The following is a 23,614-nucleotide window of genomic DNA, read 5'->3' on the forward strand; positions in this document are numbered from 1 at the left end:
CTGCAATTAACCTAAAGAACCAATTATTATGGTATAATTTCACGAGTTTAACCGGTTTAGAATGTCCAGTACACTTTTTTTTTTTTTAATTCAATAGTCTAAAAACATTTTTGTATGTAGTTTGAAGGTCTATTTAAACATTTTTCCTTCAAAATATATTAGCGATCGTCGTCACATAGAACTAAAGTGATACCTTAAAACTAAAAAGCCAGGAACCAAATCTAATCCATTCAAATATCAAAAGCAAAGTGAGAAGATTAAAATTAATCCATAGCAAAGCGCTCCAGCGGGACAATTAGATCAAAGAAAAGTGCAAGCAGTCAAAGGAGAAAAAGAAATCGTAGCTTTCAACTCAATAATGACATTCAATTCCCTTTTGAATTCATACATCGGAAAAGCTCCATGGAAGCAAAACCCACATTCCTCACCTCAGAGAAACATTAAAAAAAGACTTATATTAAACAATCATAAACCTAATGAAAACACTCTTAACCTTTCTCTTTTTGTCTTTAGACCGAATAATTACACTGCAAATAAAGCAAATCCTTCCTAATAATGCTACCCTTGGTTTCCATTACAAAGGACAAACTTAAACCACTTTATTATATATCTAATATCCTCCCCCTCTCTGCCCACTACTTTCTTTTTGAAGCTTTTGCTTTATTGTGTACTTCCCTTTTTCCATCTGCCACTCCTCCTCGTTGAATTCTTGCCAACTTTACATGGCGTGGTGCCCCTACACACTTTGCCACCTCAACTCTTTGTGTGTCACAAACATTATTCATGTCCCTTGTGGTTATGGCTCCTTCCAAAAATAGGAAAGCCAGAAAAATGGGGATATTTGACAATTAAGTAGTACAAAAATAAGGGACATATATGAGACATTAGGAAAAAGTAATTTTCATAATTTAGGATAAAACATATTCAAACGTGAAAAAACAAATTAAAGATAAGGGTATATTTTAAATATGTATAAATATTAATTATTGGGAAAATTGTAATTTATGCCCCTCCATAATATGTCAATTATCAATGTCCCCTGAATTATTAGTCGTGTAAATATTGCCCCTCAATTTTAAAAAACGGTACATATATTGTCCCTCCCGTGGTGTAAATATTGCCCCTCCTTCGTTATCGGGGTAATATATGTACCGTTTTTGAAAATTGAGGGGCAACATTTACACCACTAATAATTCAGGGGTGGCATTGATAATTGGCATATTATGAAGGGGTAAAAATTTATAATTTTCCCTTAATTATTTATTATTTTATAATTCAATGTAATATATTATAGTGATATATATATATATATATATATATATATATATATATATATATATATCATGTAAAAAACATAATCAAATTTGTGTTTCTATCAATTTATATTTCTTTTTTAGTTACCCTTGAAAGTTGAAACACATGTCAACGTGATGACATTCCGAATACCCTTTCTGAATGTGTGGTCATAGGTTTGATCCCCGGTGGTGAATATTAGATTCTTTAGGTTGGAAATGTTTAAGAACGTATAAAGCAGATACTATGTACGGTGTAAAATAAAAATCATGAATATGTAATAAATAATTTAAAAAAAAAAAAACTGAAACACATTTGTTTAGAAAATGTGCTTACGTGCATGTCCTAAAACTTTGTTTAGGGACATAAATGGCGCAAAAACATTTTGAGAATTATTTATGCAGAAAAAAAGTTATTTTCCAAATATTATATTGAGGTGGAGCTGATTTATCCAAAATAAAAAGAAAAAGAAAAGAAAAGGCAGAGTGGAGAATTTTGAAAATAGCAAAAGCACGAATTGAAGCTTCCTTTATTAATTTCCAGCTCCATCTACACAACACTTTCCTTTCTCATTCTCGGGATACATGTTTCCTTAATCCTTACCCAACCACTTCTTATTGTCACCTCTCTTATCTATAATTTCTTCCAAAATATCTCATCTCATCTATTCATGATATTTTAAGATAAATTACAAATTTTCAAAAAAGAAAAAAAGATAAATTACAATGAAACAAATTCAGGTTGAAACATTATATTATGTGGAGACATTTGTTGGGATGTTGGTGGTCAAGTGGTGTTACTGATGACTTAAGAAAGGTGGTTAATTAGTAATAATGATTTGTTAAAAAAAATAAAATAAAGTGATCTGATATATAGTAACATGATTTTTTTACAAAAAAAAAAAATCAAGTTTTTGATAATTTTTAGAGGGTAAAAAATTTTGCATTTTCTAATGGTGAAATAGTATGGATTGGGATGAGTCAGGACTAAAGAAGCATTTAAAAGGAATCATCTTCATACTTAGCTTATATGGAGTAATTAGAATGGTGAAAAAAACATCAATATAATTGGTTCACAATTAACTTGATTATTGCATAATCTGTTTTACCAGTATTTGTTTAATAAAGGCAGCTTAAAAACAACAGCAAATAAAACAATGAATGGATAAGATATAATGTGCTAACAATTTTGTGAATATGTAGAATGTTCATTATATTGCACCATCTAGGAGAAAATAGTATAGTTTTCAAGAAAACAACATTGTTTGATGAATAACAACATTTCTTTAGCGTTTAAAAAAAAAACATTGCTTTAGTGAAAATTAGTATGTTCAGAAATCTCCAAGAGTTTAAATAAAAAGTGACAGTAACATTTATGTAAATATGCAAAATAAAAAATAAAATAAAACTCCATGCATCAATCTAAAATAAATATGCATTGTTAATATAAAATTACATTATATATTTGTCTCATGAGAATATTCAACAATTTGGGTTTGTACTTTCATTGTTAATATCACAAATCGCATATCAAGTGACAGCTTTGTTGCTTACAAGTGTGAAGTTCAATAACAAGTGAGCCTAACCATGATTACATCATTTCATATGCTCTATCGGGTCAGATTGGTGATTCAACCTTTTGAGAACAACAATGAATTTACCATCATATCATTAATTCACTCAAAAAAAAATAAAAATAAAAAACCCTTAGGTTGCATTTTTAATCCGATCCTTAATCAAAATTGTGTCAGAAACTCACAATCCCTTCATAGTTTATACATTGTTGAACCAACAACCAAGTGTTACTGTGTTACATCTATGCACGTGATCCTGCTTTTAATTAATACGAGAATTAATTCCAACTAAAATCGAGAATATTTTAATACATACAAATAATATTTAAAATTCAGTTGGCGTGGGCTCTCGGGTTTCGTTCTGCAGGATCGATCTTTTGACGATTGGGGAGTTTACTAATTATTTATTATTTATTTATTACTCCGTAATTATTATTTTGCATGCATTAAAAGGAAAAAAAAAGTAAAAAAATAACAATCATTTTAGTAAATGAAAATCATAAAATCAAGAAAGAATCAATTCCTCGAAGCACTGATCTAGTAGATATAAAATCTCATTTAAGATTTACTTTTTTTTTTTAGAATATTTAAGACTTACTTTTAGTAGCAGAGTGGAAATTTAATTTCTATCACGAACATTGGGGTTTGACGATTTGAGTTTGGGTTGAGTTCTTTGTGTGCAGAAGTGTATATTTTGGTAACCTCTTAATGGGCTAAGGGCAGATTTACAAGATATAAGATATAGTCCAGGGAAGTCGGAAAACTTGGTTATAAAAAGTAACATAAAATTGTTCTAAAAAAAAAAAAACAACTAAAGATAAAATAAAATAAAATAAAAGTGGAGAAAGTGATGGAGCATGGTGATCACAGTACAAGAGAATAAAGCTTGCATTAAAGTGCGGAATTAGCAAGCAGGCCTCCATGGACAAATCAAGCCTTTGAGCCGTGTGTATCTTCTACCTCTACTTTTTGGACCATTTTATTTCATGCTGCTCCAACGCTTACATCAAATCCTTCCTCTCAAAATTAACTATTTTTTGTACTTCACTATTGTGATAGTATCGATTTTAATATTTGTTTTTGGTTAGCTTTTTTATTATATTGCTATCAATAATAGGGTCAATTTTGTAATTTCACTTTCTCACAAATAGTTAACACAAAAATTGAAGTGATACATTAAAGATGGTCAACCTCATAGGAATTTAATTAACACGGTGATCTAGGTGATGTATTGAAGAATTTAACCTTATTTTTCTAATCCTAATCCCTGTTTTTTTATACCTAAGAAATTTTAATTTCACTCAACAAATCTTAAGCTCACAGGATCCTATCTTTAAAACCATTGCAGAGATAAATCTGGAGTGGCATAATCAACACACTAACCTTACCTTAGTTTTCAGGTGCACACAAATAATCTAATCCATACCTTCCATCATCATATAACCCTTTAATTTTTCCATCCATGCATATTTTCAATAGGATTCGAATATCACCCTGTTACTTTCACTCATGACTTTAAGTTAGACGACGAGTCACTAAGGGCCTAATCCCTAATTTTTATGTTGTAAGGACATGGAGTTTTGAGTAGAGGGCAGTAAGCTCCAGTGAAGACGGTCACCTTCACAAAAAATTTCTTTCATATGTGATACTTCGTCGCTATCGTATTGAGTCCCTATATGAGTTTATTGAGCAATAGCTCTCAAGGTCAACCAGGCCACTAAACCACTTGTTGAAAAATCCTTGGTGGGCATCAATTATTTTGCAACATTGAGTGTCCAATCAATCAAAGCCGTACTATGTGTTTTGTAAAGAGCCCATGCTTTATTTATAATTTTGATTTTATTTGTTTTCTTGTCTTCTCTTCTATAAAAGAACAAGATCGAGGGGATAATTGAAAACAATAAAGTAATCCCCCATGCACAAAATTATTACATTTTATGTGCACGAAAGTGATTACTTTACTCGCATCTAAGCATTCTCATGCAATTGCAATAAAGAAGTAGCTAGCATGCATGCAGTAAAAATTAGAAACAATAATTGAGGGTGTCTTGTGCTCTCTTACAAGGTTTAGCCCCGTTAGATCTAACACTGCTTTTAGAATGGTCCCATGAGTGATGATGACTCATAATCACTTGAAGGTTTCAAGGGTAGGGTAGAATAAGAAATAAGAGTTGAGTGGTGGTCGAGTAAGTGTAGTGTAATTCTTGTACTAGATTAGAATGTGACGAGTTTGATTATTGTCACCAGTTTAACACATTCCGTCAATAGTGATCAATATATATAATATATTGGAGTAGTAGGGTTAGGGTATGGCTGGTGGGTGTGATTCGTGTGAAGTAGAGAAGATGAAAAGAGAGGAAGAGGTTGTGCATTTGTTTGGATGGGTCCGCTCTTGCTAACCTATCAAAGGAAAAGTGTATGTAGGCCACCATTTTCCTTCCATAATTATAGTTCAGCATCAAAAATCATAAATGTAGTGAGAATTTAATCCTAGTGTACTTTTGTCCCTAAATTTAAATTGAAACCGGGTGTCAATAGACCATAAGGTCTTTGGCATTATAATCTTAATATAACTTTAATTTATTAATGGAATGAAACTAAACTCTAACATTAACGATTGAATCCATATCATTTTTTTTTCCAGTGCTTCAAAAGGTTCCTAGACAGCCTAATGTTAAATTCTAATCATGCGAGAAGTGCCACAATTGCATCCAATGAAATATGAGTCTTGATTTCTTTTGGTGCTTTGTTCAACACCATGGTTCTCCAGTTGCCTGCTTGACCCAAGTTGGCAAGAGTGTCAGCATACTTATTTCCCTCTCACACGTGACAGATTATCTAATTAAAAACTTAACTAAAAATTTATAATATAAATAACTTAGTGGCTAAATTTATATCACGAGTATAAGTGAGTGAATAAATTAAAATGTCATTTTTCCCTCTTAAAAATTGTATAATTATTTGCACAAGCTCTTAGAAAGTATTATTTAGGGTTTAGTCTGTACGTTTAGATGAAAAAATTGTAAAATTATTTGGATGAGACCATTTCAGTTTATTGCGTAAATTATAATTTCCCCCTCCAATTTAGGGTTTAGAGTTTATATGAAAAAATTGTAGAATTATTTAGATGAGACCATGTTCAGTTTATTGCGTAAATTATAATTTTTCCCTCCAATTTTCTTTTATAAAGAAATTGCCTAAAAATGTCATTAAATATTGGAAAAAAGTTTCCAATAAATAACTAACCTTCTATTCTTGTCTATTGCAATAAATTTCTTCTTTAAAAAAAGTTCAATTACATGTCATTAAATTTGAACCTAATAATCTAATATTTACACTACAAAAAAACGCGGAAATAGCGACAGATTCATTCCGTTACTAATTTAACGACGGAATAGTGACGAATTTGTGACAGATTAATTTTTTTTCAAAAAAATGGTATTTAGCGACGGATTATCGACGACATTGCGACGGAAAAGTTTTGTCGTTAAATATGTAGCTAATATTAGCGGTAAATTCTCGCGCAAAAATTTAGATAGCTTAGCGACGACATAGCGACGGATTTTTCGCGGGTAAATTCAATAATTTTAATTGCTACAATTTAGCGACGGATTCAAATTTCCAAAATCGCTAAGTATTCAAATTTCCAAAATCGCTAAGTTTTATTTTTAGTTCAATCCCAACAACATTATCATTAGAAATAAAGTTTTAAAACAAATAATATAATTGGTTGATAAAAATGATAAAAATATATAAATTCATTACTTTTCTAATAAACTTGTCTAGCTTAGTTGGTAGAGCGCAAGGCTCTTAACTTTGTGGTTGTGGGTTTAAGCCCCACGGTGGGCGTAAGTTTTTTTTTTATAGCCCCCCTCCCCCCAATCTCGGGTCAAGGTACTTTTTTGCTTCGAAAGAGTGAATAAGTGGGTGAAGTATGATTCCCGGAGCAAGTTGCCCCGTTTTGCTTTCGTGTTCCTGTGCCTATTACACGAGCACCATTTTATTTTTTTTGTGTTCTTAATTAGAGCAAGGTGCCCTTTTTGCTTTTTATGGCTTTCATGTTTTATATGTAGGTTGAGAACTTGTGAACTATTAAATAAGAGCATTTTTTTTTACTCATCGTGTTCTTAGTGCTATTTACCTAGTGTATTGTAAATGTAATCTATAGATATTAAAATGGTAATTTAAACACCAATTACACACATCACCATTTTTGCTATTCATTTTAAAATGGTAATTTAAAATTCTCTTTTTTACTTTGCATACATGGCAACCTAAATATTAATAACATTGAAAAGTTAACTGACAGATAGACTTTTACCGGAGGTTACCAGGTGATTAATTGGCTAAAGGAGTGAGTTGCACTAAAATGATGAGTTCATGTGTTTAATTGCACTTTTAGAAAGTTAAAGGGCCTAATTGACTTTTCTTGAAAATTTCAAAAGCCTATTTGACCATTTTTCGTAGTTTTTTTTAATAAAATAATACTTAGGTGATAGTAGCTTCGTCGAGCTAATGTTAAACCCGCCCCTAAAGCCACTGTAAAGGTAAATCTCAAGTCGCGCAATTAACCCACTGGCCATACCTTAGTCTTCATGCGCTCATGTGTGGACAAGTGATCCAATCCACTCCTTCCATCATCATAGACTTTTTTTTCATTAATGTTTCTAGTGGGATTTGAACCCCACATTGCGGCCTTCAGTTGTGACATCAAGTAAGCTACGAACTAAAATGACAATAGTTTTCTTTTAATTTTTTTATAACCCATGTTTCTTGGATTCGTCGGACCATATCTTGTTCCACATGATCCCGTCCTTCAGGCCTATAAGGGGATATGTCGAGCTAACCCAACTTCAATATTCAAGACTAAACTATATACTCCTGCTCACAAGGAGTTCAATCTAAATCCCAATTGTTTTAAATTTTGAAGATATCTAAAATTTAGTATTCAACTATTGGTCTTGAAGGGTTGGGTCACAAGTCTAGAGGTGGGGGGAGGGGGTGTGAATAGACTTGTGCAGATTTTGAAAATTCTTTACAATTTGAATATTCTATACTTAAAATCAACTTAAGTTAGAACAACTTATTTTAAAGAGTTTTGGCAGCGGAAAACATGAACCTTTTTAAGTATTAAACACAATTTAATCTTATGCAAATTTTAGGTTTGGTTGTTTTAGGCTAGAATATAAACACGGTAAGAGAGAGAGAGAGTTTTGAAGTGGCCCGACCAAAACTTAACCTATGTCAACTCTTCTCCTTAAACTCCAATGAGGATTTCACTATTACTCCTTAGTACAATGAGGAACACTAGAGCCTTGATTACAAAGCTGGCCATTAACTTCCAGGTTTTTCACAAGTCTCAACTTGTTACTCCGCCTCTTTCTACTTCACAAGTAGAGTTAAAAAGGTTGTCAACAAAAGAGATGTTGATCCTCCAGCTTGGTGTAGACTTGACACTTGAATCTTGACTCCTCGTTGCCAAAGTCTAAGCTGGATATTGAATTGTAGAACCCACAACCTCCCATACGGGAGTACAACTTGGTGCCACTAGACCACAACCTTAAGCTTTATAACTTTTTGTTCGAATCATTGTCCTTACTAGTCGACATGCTACAAATCCCTACTACTTAGCAATGTTGACCCTTCCACTCTTCAACCATTGCTACCTTCCGATCTTCAATTATTCTACTCTTCGTCTTGAATTCTTCGCAACATTCACTCTTCGTAGTTCCATGCAATGTTTTCTTTGACTCCTCGTCTGAAAGCTTGAGTTGTTTGAATTGTAACTTTTCAAATTACAATTTGGACTCCTCGGAACTATAAAAACTCAATGAAAATTTCTAAGCCTAAAAGAGTAAAACGAATTTAGGGACTAAAATTTTTAACTTTTGGTATCATCAAAATCTAATTTACATCTATGAACAGATACTACATTGTAACAGAGTCAGTAGTACTCAAAAAAAAAATCTAATTTACATAGTAATATTAGAGATTAAAATAGTAATTTTAAACAATAATTACAGATTAAAGATTAGTGTAACTTAAGTTAAGAAATCTAATAAAGTAGATTAAATTTACAGTTCGTAATTATTTTAGGTCAAAAATATTTATCAGAAAAATTAAAATATGGCCGTGTAAGGTCTTTTCAGTTTTCATAATAACGGGGGAACTACACGTTACGTGGCTTTCAGCTTCCTCCTCCCCAAAAATTATTCTGCATTTATTATTCACCAATTGTCCCATTGCTTTTGCATTAATTACACTCTTAACCCTCCTTCTTCACCCTTCAACCTTCTCCCCTCTCTCCATACGCCATTTCTTCTCCACCTTCACCTTCTCTCTCTACAATGGCGACACTGAGAACACTACTGCATTTATCTCTCCTTCTCTTCCATTTCTCCTTCCTCGACGCTGCTTCAAACCCAGACGCTGAGGCCTTGCTGTCCTTCAAAGCCGCTGCTGATACTAATAATAAGCTGTGGGATTGGAACTCCAGCGCCGACCCGTGTGGGTGGACTGGCGTTTCTTGCCAGAACAACCGGGTTTCTCGCCTCGTTCTTGAAGGTTTCGAGCTCCATGGCTCGTTTCAGCAGCTTGCTTCGCTGACGCAGCTCCGGGTTCTTAGCCTAAAGTGGAACCGGTTCTCGGGTCCTCTCCCTGACCTTTCTAAGCTCACGGCACTGAAGCTGTTGTTTCTTTCGTACAATGAGCTCTCCGGCGAGTTTCCGGCGTCTCTGACGTCGTTGTTCCGGCTGTACAGGCTTGATCTGTCGCATAATAATTTCTCCGGCGAGATTCCGGCGAATGCGAGCCATTTGACTCACCTGCTCACCCTCCGCCTCGAGGAAAACCGGTTCTCCGGTTCGATTTCCGGCGTTAACCTCCCGAATCTCCAGGATTTCAATGTCTCCGGGAATAGACTTGTTGGGGAAATACCCGCGTCTCTCTCTGGTTTCCCCGAATCCTCATTTGCTAACAACCCCGGTTTTTGCGGGGCTCCGTTGCCGAAATGTGCGCGGGTCACCGGTGACCCGACCCGACCCGGTGGTGGTGCATTAGCGTCGCCCGTGGGCCCGGCGATAACGGTAGCATCTTCCCCAAGCTCATTGCCGGCAACAACCACTATGCCTATGAAACCGGGGAACAGTCACCGGAGTGGGGCCAGCAAGATCAGCAAGCTGGCAATAATCGCCATAATACTCGGCGATGTTTTAGTCCTCGCCATGGTCTCTATACTCGTTTACTGCTACCTAAATGCAAGAAAAACCTCTCAATCCCACAAGTCCCAAACCCTAGAGGGCGAAAAAATCGTCTACTCCTCGAGCCCGTACCCGGTTTCCTCCCAACCGGGCGGGTTCGAGCGAGGGAAAATGGTGTTCTTCGAGGGGGCGAAGCGGTTCGAGCTGGAGGATTTGCTGAGAGCCTCGGCGGAGATGCTGGGAAAAGGCGGCTTCGGAACCGCCTACAAGGCGGTGCTAGACGACGGCAATGTGGTGGCCGTGAAGCGATTGAAGGAAATGTCTACTGGTGGAAGGAAAGATTTTGAGCAGCAAATGGAGGTGTTGGGAAGATTAAGGCACTCTAATTTGGTAAGCTTGAAAGCTTACTATTTTGCCAGAGATGAGAAGCTCTTAGTCTATGATTACATGCCCAATGGGAGCCTCTTTTGGCTTCTTCATGGTAAGAACTTCAATTCCCTTGCATTACATTCTTGAAATATTCTTTGACATTTGTTAAAGTGGATACCTAGTTTCTTGAAATTTGGCTATTAGTACTGTAATTGTAGCACATTATGACATGAAATCTGGGTCCATCTATGTTGGGTAGAGGCCCGAAGGGCCAAGCGAGCACCAGGTGACTAGGGGATTGTTGGGCCGAGTTCACCTTGCCTTTCAAAAATGTGGTGTTAGTTGCTACACAGGTATAAGGAAATAAAGTTTAGTCTTTTGGAGTAGTTTGATTCTAACAATATTAATATAGTGTCTTCACTTGGTAGCTGTAGTTCTTCACCAGGATGCACTTGGAAGATATTTTAGTGGTAGAAACTCATTGATTGAATCTACATGTTTATATAAATGAGGATGGGGGTTTAGGTGGAGTTGTTGAACTGCTCATAGGTTTTCCAGTATCTGTTTGATATGCTTTACTCAGAGTTATTCTGTCTTGATAGCTGCTTATTTATTTTGCTACTTTCTTGTCTTTCAAATAAATAAGTGATTATCATAACGGTCTCCTTGTTTGTATATCTTTGTTCTCTTCATTACCACTTTTTAGTGGCCCGGTTTCTGGGTTCAAGGTGAATTTTTTTTACTCTTCAAAGAAACACTTGTATTTTCCTTTGTTATGTAGTTTGAGAGATTCTTCTTTGTTTAACATGGGGTAGGACCCTAGGATGCATTTACTATTAACAGAAGAAAAGGGCAAGACAAGATGTACCTGCTTTATTTTTTTGAGGTGGGGTATATAGGCAAGGGGGGACCTATGTCTGGTACAATTGGTAAAGCTTCATGGCCATTATTTCTCTCCTTTGTTGCTTTCAAGTTTTCGTGAAAAGGATGCAATGCTGTTGCCTCAATATGGGGAGATTGATGTTGAAATAAGCTCGCACTTTGATTTTGTTGTGATATGCCACTGTTTCACCATTTATTGCATTTGCACCTTTCATGAGGGAACCAGTTATAATGGTGCAATTAGGTTCATTGACTATTTCTTGTTTAGTAATTGTAACGGCTTAAATTGCAAAGTGTCACAGATTCAGCGCTGCCTAACCCTTAAATCTGTCTTATTCTCTTTTGGGTTTTGTTTGTTTCATTGGAGACATAGATCTAGTAACTTGTCAAATGGTTTTCTGACAGCTCTATTGGGTACTAATTTGTAATGAATGGTTTTGATGGTTCTTGTAATATATGATTGTATGGATATTTCTTGTAACAGGAAACAGGGGACCTGGAAGGACACCATTAGACTGGACCACACGGCTAAAGATTGCAGCTGGGGCTGCCCGAGGAGTAGCTTTCATTCACAGTTCTTGCAAGACCCTCAAGCTCACACACGGTAATATCAAATCGACAAACATTCTCATTGATAAGGCTGGTAATGCCAGGGTCTCTGATTTCGGGCTAGCCATCTTTGCATCACCCTCCACCGCACCAAAGTCCAACGGCTACCGGGCGCCTGAAGCAGCCTTGGAAGGTCGCAAAATCACCCAGAAATCTGATGTCTATTCATTCGGGGTTCTGTTACTGGAGCTGCTAACCGGGAAGTGCCCCACCGTTGTAGACAATGGTGGCCCCGGGGCAGGCTATGGGGGAGTCATTGATTTGCCGAGGTGGGTGCAGTCTGTGGTGAGGGAGGAGTGGACAGCGGAGGTGTTCGATCTCGAGCTAATGAGGTACAAGGACATTGAGGAAGAAATGGTGGGGTTGTTGCAGATAGCAATGGCGTGTACCTCGGCCTCCCCGGATCAACGGCCCAAGATGAGCTATGTGGTGAAAATGATAGACGAACTGCGTGGTGCAGAGGTGTCACCGTCCCACGATTCTGTCTCGGACTCGCCTGCCGTCTCAGAAGACACCTGCGGAGCTAGTCAGTGATGAGCACCATTTAGTGACAAAAAGTTTTTTCTTGCTTATAATTCTCAGCTTTGTACATTAGGCCTGCCTTCATCATTTTCATCTCTTCCTCTATTTTTTAGCATGTCCTAAGGTCTAGGAACATGATTTATAAAGGAAGTCTCACCTTAAAATTTGGATTTCTCTCTTGCATTTATTCATTGTCTACTGGATTTATATTAATTTGTCAATATCCACTAAACGTCATAGTTTAAATACTAGTTGGAACAGATCACTTTCACAATTTAGACCATATACTTGATGGGCATATACGGATAGCCCGCATATATGGGGTGTATATATTGATAGGAAAATATGGCAATTTATATCGTGAACCTTGGATCAAAACGATGTCGTTTGATGTTTAAGTTTTAACATACTCCGTAGTTCTCTTTTTCATGTTTCAATACAAATTTTAATTTATTTTAGATACAAAATCTCTATGCTTAAAGTACAGAATAACGTAATATGATGTATAGAAACGTATAACACGAAATACATACACATGTTTTTTATTTTACTTATTCTCATATCTTATTTATGCAAGTAATTTATATCCTAGGTAGGATGCCTAGGCGTAGATTAATCGGTGCTCATGTATTTTTTATTTTATTATTTTTTTTAAATTGTTTAAGAATTTTTTATTTTTTAAAGACTAATAATTATAAACTATATAATACCGTAATAGTTAATACTAAAATATGAAATATTAATCCAAAAATTATCGTAGAGTTTGCACAATTTAAGATTATTTTGTTCAAAACGATGTTGTTTTGAGTGAAATAACTCATTAAAAAAAACTAATCGACCGACTAGGCGGCTTAGTTAATGCCTAGAAGGTCTAGCACCTAAGTGGCCTAGTCGATCGCCTAGTCGGCCAGCCGCCTATACCACCATTTAATGTGATAATTTAGGCGGTCGACTGGCGCCTAGGCGGGATTTTTGCAAAACTACCTCCGCCTAAGATTATCCGCAAAACTCATGCTAAATTCACTGGTGTGGATGCTCTTATAGGATATTGCAAGCATAAAAGGCATTCTAGAAGTTAGTCTACGGTATTTCATGTCACTACCTTGCATGCGCTGTCACCAACTGAACTCTTTGTGTATATTTACCAAGTTAGAGATGTTAAAGTGTTAAACAATCTCTTGCACTTGTTCACTTCCAAGTTTATAAATATTACCTTTTTCAGCCTATTTTGGAATCTCACACTAAAAACTTTGTACACTTCCCAACCTACTCCTTCGACACTATGTGCCCAGCGTCTTGCGAGTTATCAGGTGGTTGGTATTTCATTGGTTTCCAAAATTGTGATTGAATTGAAAATCACTGTCATGAATATAATGTCTGACTGACACACATGAAGAAGATGACAACCAAGTCGGTACTGCTAAAAGCTTGTCAAGTCCGTCCATGGGAGAAGGAGAACTCAACTAATATCATGTGGGTTCGATTACCAAAGCTTCCTCTCCTCATCGTCTATTCTTCTACTCATTAGCAATGCTATTGTAGCACCTATGGAGTCAATATATTCTTTTGGGAAAACTATAATTTTTGTCAATCAATATACTCCGTTTTAAGTCATTTATTTTAATCTCAATAATTGTGAATTGCAAAATTAGTCTTTAATGCAATTAGAAGAAAGTATTCAAATAAACTCTTGAATTTTATATAAAAAATTAAGGAATAAGAGTCAAATAGGTCGCCAAACTACAAAATAAACTACAATTAGGCCATCGAACTAAAAAACAATGCAATTCGGCCTCTGAACTACACAAATTCATGCAAATTAATTCAAAGTGACTTGTTTGACTTGGTCTTCCGGTTACCAACTTTAAAAATAATTTTAAATAAAATAATTACTTAAAGAAAAAACCAAGAAGATCCGGTTGTTTCTGGCCGACTTTGTCTCCGGTCATGGAGACGAAGACCTTCATCTGCCATGGAGACGAAGGTCAGGAGACTAAGAACCTTCTTAATGTGTAAATCAATGAACCAAACACACCTTTAAAATTTTTAATGTGATAAATAGACTGATGGGATTGTTACTTACTAGACCTCATTTTGATATTGATTTTTGAGACAGTTTTTGGGGCTAGCCTGTTCAAATAATATACTAGGTTTATTAATTAAATTGATTGTTTGGTCGGCCCAAGACCCCAAGTGAGACTGTGACAGTGCGCTGTGCACCATTTGAGAAGATTAATAGCCCAAAGAGGGACTGGAAAGATTGTACAGGCCTGTAAGCAGCCCAAAACCAACTATACAATCAGAGAACTAACAGTGAAGTGGCAAGCACCTCAATGGCAAATTATGCTATGGACCCGGGTTCACCTTGCAAGGTCGATCTGGGTTTGTGTTAACAAAAAAAATAAAAAACAAAAATATAAAAATACTAATCCAAACTTAAAAATCAAATTACCAATTAGGATGAGAAATAATGGAATGAAACTCTTATTTTATTAAGGAATGAATTTTCTAATTAAGGGAGTAATCAAATCTCATAATAGTGCTTTAGAAATCTGCCAACCAAACAATAACAATGACTTTAATTCGCATTCCCGATAGCTAAACCGTTGAACCAAACACACCCTCAATTCATAGTTGTTTGATTCAAAGTTATTGCAATTCTGTAAGTATTCTCTTTAGAGTAGGATAGATGTACAAAATAATATTTTCTATTTCAAAATAACAAAATAATTAAATGATACAAAGGTATCCATGACATGGTATGATCTATGAATGTACGAGTCCTATGAGCGTCTTAAAAGACAACTCGTGACCATTTGATCAAAAAGGGGAACAATTTGAACCCATTGTATGTTCAATATTGTCCTTCTTTGACACTGTACAAACCAAATTATGAATTCATTTTCATCTTTTCATTGAACCTCATAACTTTTGGAGCAAATCTCAGCAATCTACTCAAAGAATGCAGACTAAACTTCCTAGCAAATAAGTAACACACATTAGTTTCCTTCCCGTTGTATTCGCACTTATCACCGCTTCTTAACATCTCCAAAAACGACACGGTCACATGATACCTCAAATAACGAGCTGGGTGGGACCCACCATGAGACCAGTCAACCCAAGTCAAACTCCGGTTTGAGTTCCCTCGCCCAAATCTAATGTTCACAAACGTTGGCAAGTAGTGTTCATCGGCATAACAAGATCCCTTACAATAATATTGAAAAAGCGAAAAATATCTGTCATCCGAAATGACCTCGATGGCTAGGTCCCGGTCCATTTCAAACCACTGGGACCCTTTTCGCCATTGTCGAAGTTTGATAACCGGGCTCATTCGGTGCTTGTAACGCCCTCGACCCGTCGAGCCTGGAAGATCGTATACCTCAATGAAATTTGTGGTGGAGTTCATTAGGTAAGAGTAGATTGTAGGGAAATTGAACAAGGGAATACAAGATTCTGAAAGAAGAACGAAACGTTGATTTGAAAAATCTAGAAGAGCGTTGGCAAGTAATCTACGTTCCGCTTCAATCATATTAACATCTCCCCATTTGACTTCCTGCAAAATCATAGTAAAAAAATATGGAAAAATACTTTAAAATAATGATAATATATAGTACATATATAACAAGAATTTCCTACACACCATAGTATTATGCTCAAAAAGGGGAAAACAAATGTTGTATTTAATTTATTCCTACCCACCATTTATAGTAATTGATATTCATACTATTCATCATTATATAATTTTTTTCATATTATAATTTTTAATTGTGCTTCTGTTAAATATAATATATAAAATAACAAATATTTAAAATTTTAGTTGGAACTAAATACATCTATTCATTTGTTTTGCATACAATTTTTTTTAAAAAAAATAACAGAATTTTTTTTTCTTTTCTTTGCCAGATTTTTTGTTAAAAACTATGATTATCCTCTGTGAAGAAGACACGTAGAGCCCACCATAAGTAATCCTTATGAAAAGTCAATTAAGGATGAATTGGAAAGTTCAATTCTGGAAAGTATACAATATTTTAAAATAAAGAGATTTTAAATATAATAAATAATGTCAATGTCTTTGTGGCCAAGTGATATGTAGTGATTTTCCTAAATAGGAGGTCATGAATAACATTGACTTGTGTTTTTGTAGGTTGAGAAAGTAATTATGAACAAATACTACATTGTAATAGTCAGTAATACTAAAAAAAATAGTGTGATGACATTTATGTTACTATTCTAAATAGGTGATCATAATTTCGAACTCCTGGAGGTTTAGATTCTTTTGACTCAAAATGTTTGAAAAAGTATATAACATATACTACTTTGTAAAGAATCATGAGTATTTGAAAAAAAAAATGATAAATACATACATTTTAAAAATATTTATTATGAATGCTTTAAAAAAAACTATTTGTTTAAAAAGAAAAAAGCAGAGAGAGAGAGAATTTAAGAAAGGAAAATACTACATGCACTTTCAAGTTATACTCCTTATTTATATTACCTCACACAAAAATTTGATAATGACACATTCATTGGGACCCACAGGATGAAGATACCCTATCATATCTTGCAATGTCAAAGAGTAAATGGGAGTCACGGAACTCTTTAAGGAAAAATCAAACCGACACGCATTGGGCGGCTCGTTAATGAGCATGGCTGTTTCGTTAAAATTAACGTCGCTTGCAAATATCGCTTTTTCCGCATGCAGTTCAGCAAGCAATATGAGCTAGTGGTCAACTATTGATTAGTCGCCACTCCTTTTCACTAACGTTTTCTGTCTTCTACTACGTACTATACATACATGCGTGTTAATATGGTTTACTTTCTTCAAATTCTTAATTATTTCTTTCTCATTACTCTATTATCCACCAAAAATCATTAGTTTAAATGGAAATGGTCTGAGACGTTTAACCGTAAAATCAAGTCTATTATTAAAAAAAATACTTTATTATCTCTAAGTTTTAATGAAATAATTATTTTCATTTAAATGACAACAAAGGAACCAAATTTGCATATTCTAAAAAATGAAAATGAAAATAATTATTTTGTCTAAATTAAAAGATTAGAAATGCTATTCTCTGAATTCCTCATTAGGGTAGACATTATATTTTCTTTCTACTCAGCTAATAACATCAATGAGTCTATGAGCGGTGTGTCTGATATGACAATTAAGTCAAGATCTTAACTCTACCATAAAAACTAATTTATGAGCAGGTGTTTGACTCCAACTTTTTCTATAGACTCTGTTACAATGTAGTATCTGTTTATAGCTACTTTCTCAACCAAATGAAGCACATACACGGAGCCAATATCGCCTCTATTGAAGCTTAAACACACCCCTTCCATGTGGGTGCAACCGGGTGCCATTAGACCACAATGTCTTTGACTTTGACTCCAACTTAAAGACTACTTCACAATCTTTTATGGAATCGATGTAAGATGGTATTAGCACCTTAGGGTTATAAAAGTACACATGCACGTGCTCTAAGAGCACAACCGTCTTCATTTATTCACGACTACAAATTCATTTTTATCAATTATTCCAGCTGATTATTTTGTGCATTAATTGCATGCAGATGAAGTAGGGATGCTATTTAACTCCATGCTACGCCCACTATAACGTATGATGATTCCATAATCTTTAAGGAAAAATTGGTATAAAAAATATACTTTTTTTGGTAAATTAAAACACTTCATGATGACTTGATGATTATGCAAAGCACATGTGCGCATCTCCAGGCGTTTATGCTCTTTCAATTTTCTGGATTACTATGCCTTCGCCTCTACTCAATGCTTTTCTTCCTACCTATGCATACTTTGCTGAACATTTACAACAAAAGTTTTCATTCTTTTTAGGGAGATTTTTTTATTGATTTTCGTTTTTTAATATAGGGGAATCTTATCTATGTTGCCTTCTTAAGGTGAAAACAATCAAGCTGAGTTTAAACCTAGGTTGGCTTAAGTTCGAGCTCGAAATAGTTACAGTAACTTAAACTCGATCTAGTTTAAGGCCCAAATTTAACATGTTAACTTTTATAAGACTCTAACATGATTGAATTGGCTCAAATTGAACTCAATTTCGAACTATATATATAGCTCCAGCGCAACTTGACAAACTAATCAAATGAATTTAAGTTCAAACTCAGCTCAATTATTACTTATTAAGCCGGCTCGAGCTTAAATTTGACGTAACTCAAATCAAGTTTTAACTGAATAGCTCATAACTACTTGAATCATTTCACCCCTAATTATTATTGTTGCACGAAGTCTTACTATATATCTATCAATTTTATGAAGTTATTATACAATATACTTTATCAGAATTATCAAAAAAGGGGAGAGTTCTGGTGGGATGAAATCACTAAATTTCTAATGCATTATTTTGCACCATTTTAATTTGTAATAAGCATGCATCTATAACTTTACTAAGATTGTTCATTCCTAATGATTAACATGAAATTAAAGATCTAATATTTCATATTTGAATTGATAAATCATATAAAAGAAATTATTGGTGGTCCAAACTCCAAAGTTGATTTTATTGTGTACCAAACAAAGGCTAAGCAAAATAAATGAAGAATAATAACTATGACTGACCTGACTGGGAATTCTCCTGCCGTGAAACACCGACCCCTCCGGCGCCGACTCATTAAACGACGGGTCAGAATGCACGTAGATTGAGTAGAACCCTTCGTTCCCCTCGAAGAACATCTCCCACAGCGGCGCTAAGCTCACCGCCCCTCTCGTCAGGAACATGAACGCCACTTTAGGCACTCTCTCGAACGGATATTCTCTGATCTTAGGCACCATTGACGCCCTCCACAGAACCTCCTCGTCGCTCATGCCGTGCATAGCGTTTTCCGGCGGCTTCAGGAATTCTCGGAGCCCGACGGCGGCGGCGGCGACGGGGGTTCTCTGCAGCGGCGGCGGCGGGAGGAGGAGCGGTTGATCGGCGGCGGCGGTGATGAGCTGGAGGTTTAGCGAGAAGGATTTGAAGTAGGAGGAGAAGATGAGGCCGCAGGTGAGGCCGCAGGCGAAGAACAGGAAGGCGGAGAGGAGATTGATGAGGTTTAAGGGCGCATTATAGAACTTAATTGAGGTTAATAATGGATTATTATTATTATTTTGGTTTTGATTCTTCATCATATATTGCCTTTGCAGATAAAGAGAAGAAAAGTTTGATTGTTTTACTTCAGACAAACCAGGCTTAGCTTGCAATATATATATATGTAGAAAGAGGGTGGGGGTGGGGTTGGAAAGGGTGGGTAGGGAAGTCAATGAGGAAATATATGAGAAATAAAACTTATTAGGAAATTTCACTTACCAGTTATATAAAAGATTTATTATGTAATGGGCTATTTTAAATTTATTTCTTAATAATCATTATTTTATATATGATATTATTTAATATTATATATCTAATTAGTAAATAAGTTGTTTTTAAATCCCTGAGGTTAGCTAATAATCTAATACATATATGGATGACCTATGAATTGAATATAAAGAAATCTATTATCAAGTCAGAAAGTATCAAAATGATTGGAGAAAGCAGTATTTTTCTTAATAAGATTTAGGATGCATTCACAATTTATTTCAAGATATTTAATGATACCAATCTATTGAATTTAGATTATAATGTTCATAGATTTGATTCCGGAATTTTTCATTCATTGTATCATTATTGGAGAAAAACCTAAATAATGTAGTATGTGAAAATTTAACCAAGTTTTTTAAAGTTAGTAATGTAATATCAAATTTTAATAATAATAAGTTTAATAATAATAAATTAATAATAATGATGTCAAATCACAATATACAGAGCAGCCCTCCTATAAAGATTCTGGGAAAGTGTAAGTTGTCCATGCATGTTGGTTGCTACTTTGCTGACAACGTAACTAAAGAATGACGGAAGCAATTTTAAGTTTTAACCCATAATTTCGTTACTTTATTTATTTGATATTTTGATATGAATATTATACTTTTTTTTTTTGGTAATAATGTATCAACCGCTCATGCAACTCGAGCATCTTCATGAGAACCAAATTAAATAATTATTGGCTATTTAATTATTTGAACTTTTTAAAGTGCTTTTTTAAATTATGGATCAATTTTGGTGAATTAAAGTATAATATATGTGTAATGCAGTAACACTTTAAATAGAGTTGTCACCTTGATAGGATTCAAATGAAACTCAGATGAATTAATAAGATATGTATGTTCGTATGGGTCTGATACATTCCCAAAAAAAAGAGTTTGATCCATATTATAACTTCTCAACAATAGGCGAAATTCATTGCTCTAAGGGTCCCCACACTTTAAACCGACAGAATGATGAACTGTAAATCATGGTGACTTAACAGATTCTTAGGTGAAAGAACCCCACTACATTGGGTATAACTCCCACACTGAGCTTGTCAGGTATATGTTAATGTTGCGTCTTTTCTTACAATTTACCATGTACCAACTAAGCTGAGCTAAATGGGTAGTCTGTTTCCCATGGCTCTCCAACCTAAATTTAAACGGTTTAATAAATATACAATTTAACTATCACTTTAGCATTTACTTTTAATTGAATAGAACACATTCTTTTTTTTTTCTTTTTTGTTTAAATACTCATGATTCTTTACAAGATAGTATTTGTTTTATACTTTCTCAAACTCTTTTAGCCCAAAGAATCAATGCCCCTATACCCCTACCACCGTGGTTGGATCATGTGACCACCTAATTGGAATGGCAACAGATGTATCATAAGTACTCATAACACTTGATGGATACCCTGATTAGGGTACCCGATCCGAGAATACCAGTACCAGGAACCTGTCGTCCGGCCAAGTAGTGAGCGAACATGTAGCCCGAGTTGTGTAAGCCTGTATGACTCAGTCCAAGCAAGCAGTCGGGAGGCGGTGCCCGACCTGGTGCGTATCGAATGGCAGTTACCTTACGCAGAATTAGGGAATTAAGGCGAGATTTGGGGTTATTGACTTAAATGGAAACTATCCTATTAACTTCCCTAACAACAATTCAGCCCTAAAATGACTTTCCTAAGCCATATTAGTTAAGTCTTTTACTTATCTCTTTGGGTAGGCTTAATATTCTTGTATAAATACCCCCTAGGATCACAATGTAAGGGGCATAATTTTCTCTCTTGATTCAAGATACAAACACAATTATTCTCTTCCAAAGTTTAATAATTATTCTCAAAGTTCTACGATAGTATTAGCTAGCCGAAACGGTTATCTAGCGACCGTAAAACCAACAACACTATATAATAGTTGACAAACATTCTTTAATTTAATATCAGAGTTTGATGTCAAATTTAGACATTTAGTTGATCTAGACCAAATTATCCTTCAGTTTGTTCCAAAATAAATTTTAAAAGTGATGAATAGATTTGGATGTAGTCAAGTATATTCTTTATTTACATGGATTAACTTACTTGATTTCAAGTCTGGGATTTGTAGTTTTTGACCTGAAGAATAACAAATGAAAAACTCTTCCTTCCAGCAGCATATATATACAGAGAGTCCAAGAGGCTATATGTACAGTATTCAAATACTGTGCATTGCAATTGAATAAATACTCGATGAGAAAAAAAGCAAAACAAAACAAATAAAACAACAATTAAACTAATTAATACATCATAAAAGAATAAATGAAAAAATAAAAAAGAATTTGTAATTGTACATGAAAATTAAGCACAATGTATAAGTTACTATTTTTTAACAATGTTAACAACTTAAAGGGGGAAAAAAAAGGGAATATATAAGACGACGTGATGTAATGAATTTTTATATTAGATATAAATATAAAAACAAATTTACTCATAGGATATGGATAAGACGACGTGATGAGTTTCTTTTAATTTAACAAGATGCCTCAGGTTCAAATTAAACCCTAGTAGCAAACAAGTTTGACCAAAAATATAAACAAAAATTTCAATCCTCGATTGGGGTTGATTGAGAGTTCTACTATACTCTCATTTAATTTCATTTTTTAACCTGTTGACTGATCGTTGGTTTAACAGAATAACTCGCACTTATGTAATTCTAAATTCCTCAAATCTCTCTTTGGAAGGATGCCCGTTCTTATTCTCTCAAATTCCTCTTTCGACATGGAAAAAGAAGCCATAGCAGTCTTTTTTTAAAAGAATTATAAATATAATTATTTTGATTTGTTTTTTAAATAATTTTTAAAAATATTAATCTTTGTGACATTCACGTAGCAGGTGTCTTGGGGATAAAATGTTATTATAGTTCAAATAATTGGTTTTTTTTTTGCAGGTCAAATAATTGGTTAATTGCACATTTTTAACAAATTTAAGAGTTTAATTAAATGTTTTTTTTTTAAGTTCGAAGATCTAATTACATTTGTTATAAAGTTGGAAGGTCTATTTCACATTTATCCCTTTAAAAATTAATAATTGTAGTTCACCCTTGAGAATTGAGTGGTATGTATAGTAAATTTGATTAGTATTAACAAGGGACTTTTTTTACCGTATCCTAAAATTATTGAAGATTTTTTTTTTTAAAACGCTTTTTATTAGAATATATCTCTAAATTAACGGCATCCCAACCCATAAACATTGCTCACAAAAAAGTTAAAATGTAGTATTTGTTCATAGCTACTTTCTCAACCTACTGAAGCACAAAGAGTCAACAGTTGCCTCTCATCCATGTGAGAGTGTTAACGGGGACATCGGGTCTCACTAGACCACAAGGTCTTTGGCTTAATTCCTATAGTTAAAAGTCTCTTTTCATTAAATTAAGAGATTATGTTATTAGTTCATGGTTTAATTTTTTAGTAAAAAATAAAAATATTTTGTTAGTGTTTATTTAATTAAATTTTTGTGATGATGCATGTTTCCAAATTAAATTAAAAAGTGATGAATAGATTTGGACCTATTCAACTATATTCTTTATTTACATGGGCTAACTTGATTTCAACTCTGGGATTTGTAGATTTTGACCTACAAATTAATTAACAAAACAAAATTTCGTGACAACAAACAAACTAATATCATCAATGCGTATAAGTCGATCAAGGGTTGGAAATTAAGAAAAACATATGGTGAAGTTTTTGTAATTATTACAGTACATTTGAAAGTAATTGATAGTAAGTGCATTTACAAATAACTAACAATACATTTAGGATCTATAATGCAATCAAGTGTGTG

General features: G+C 34.4%; 2 protein-coding genes across 2 annotated transcripts; one reads left to right on the forward strand and one right to left on the reverse strand.

Annotated features, from left to right (window-relative positions):
- The first annotated feature begins 9,109 nt into the window (after nucleotides 1-9,109).
- LOC116026121 (probable leucine-rich repeat receptor-like protein kinase At1g68400) lies at nucleotides 9,110-12,623 on the forward strand. Its single transcript, XM_031267573.1, has 2 exons — nucleotides 9,110-10,546; nucleotides 11,801-12,623. Exons 1-2 carry the CDS (start codon nucleotides 9,214-9,216, stop codon nucleotides 12,457-12,459), a joined length of 1,992 nt encoding a protein of 663 aa, XP_031123433.1. The 5' UTR covers nucleotides 9,110-9,213; the 3' UTR covers nucleotides 12,460-12,623.
- A 2,512-nt stretch (nucleotides 12,624-15,135) lies between these two features.
- On the reverse strand, nucleotides 15,136-19,591 carry LOC116026122 (glycosyltransferase BC10-like). The gene is made up of 2 exons (XM_031267574.1): nucleotides 19,039-19,591; nucleotides 15,136-16,000 (listed from the first exon to the last, which is right to left on the reverse strand). The coding sequence occupies exons 1-2, from the start codon at nucleotides 19,585-19,587 to the stop codon at nucleotides 15,338-15,340; spliced, it is 1,212 nt and encodes a 403-aa protein (XP_031123434.1). The 5' UTR covers nucleotides 19,588-19,591; the 3' UTR covers nucleotides 15,136-15,337.
- Between the last annotated feature and the right edge of the window lie 4,023 nt (nucleotides 19,592-23,614).

The sequence above is a fragment of the Ipomoea triloba genome, chromosome 7 (genome assembly GCF_003576645.1).
Source record: "Ipomoea triloba cultivar NCNSP0323 chromosome 7, ASM357664v1".
Classification (NCBI taxonomy): domain Eukaryota; kingdom Viridiplantae; phylum Streptophyta; class Magnoliopsida; order Solanales; family Convolvulaceae; genus Ipomoea; species Ipomoea triloba.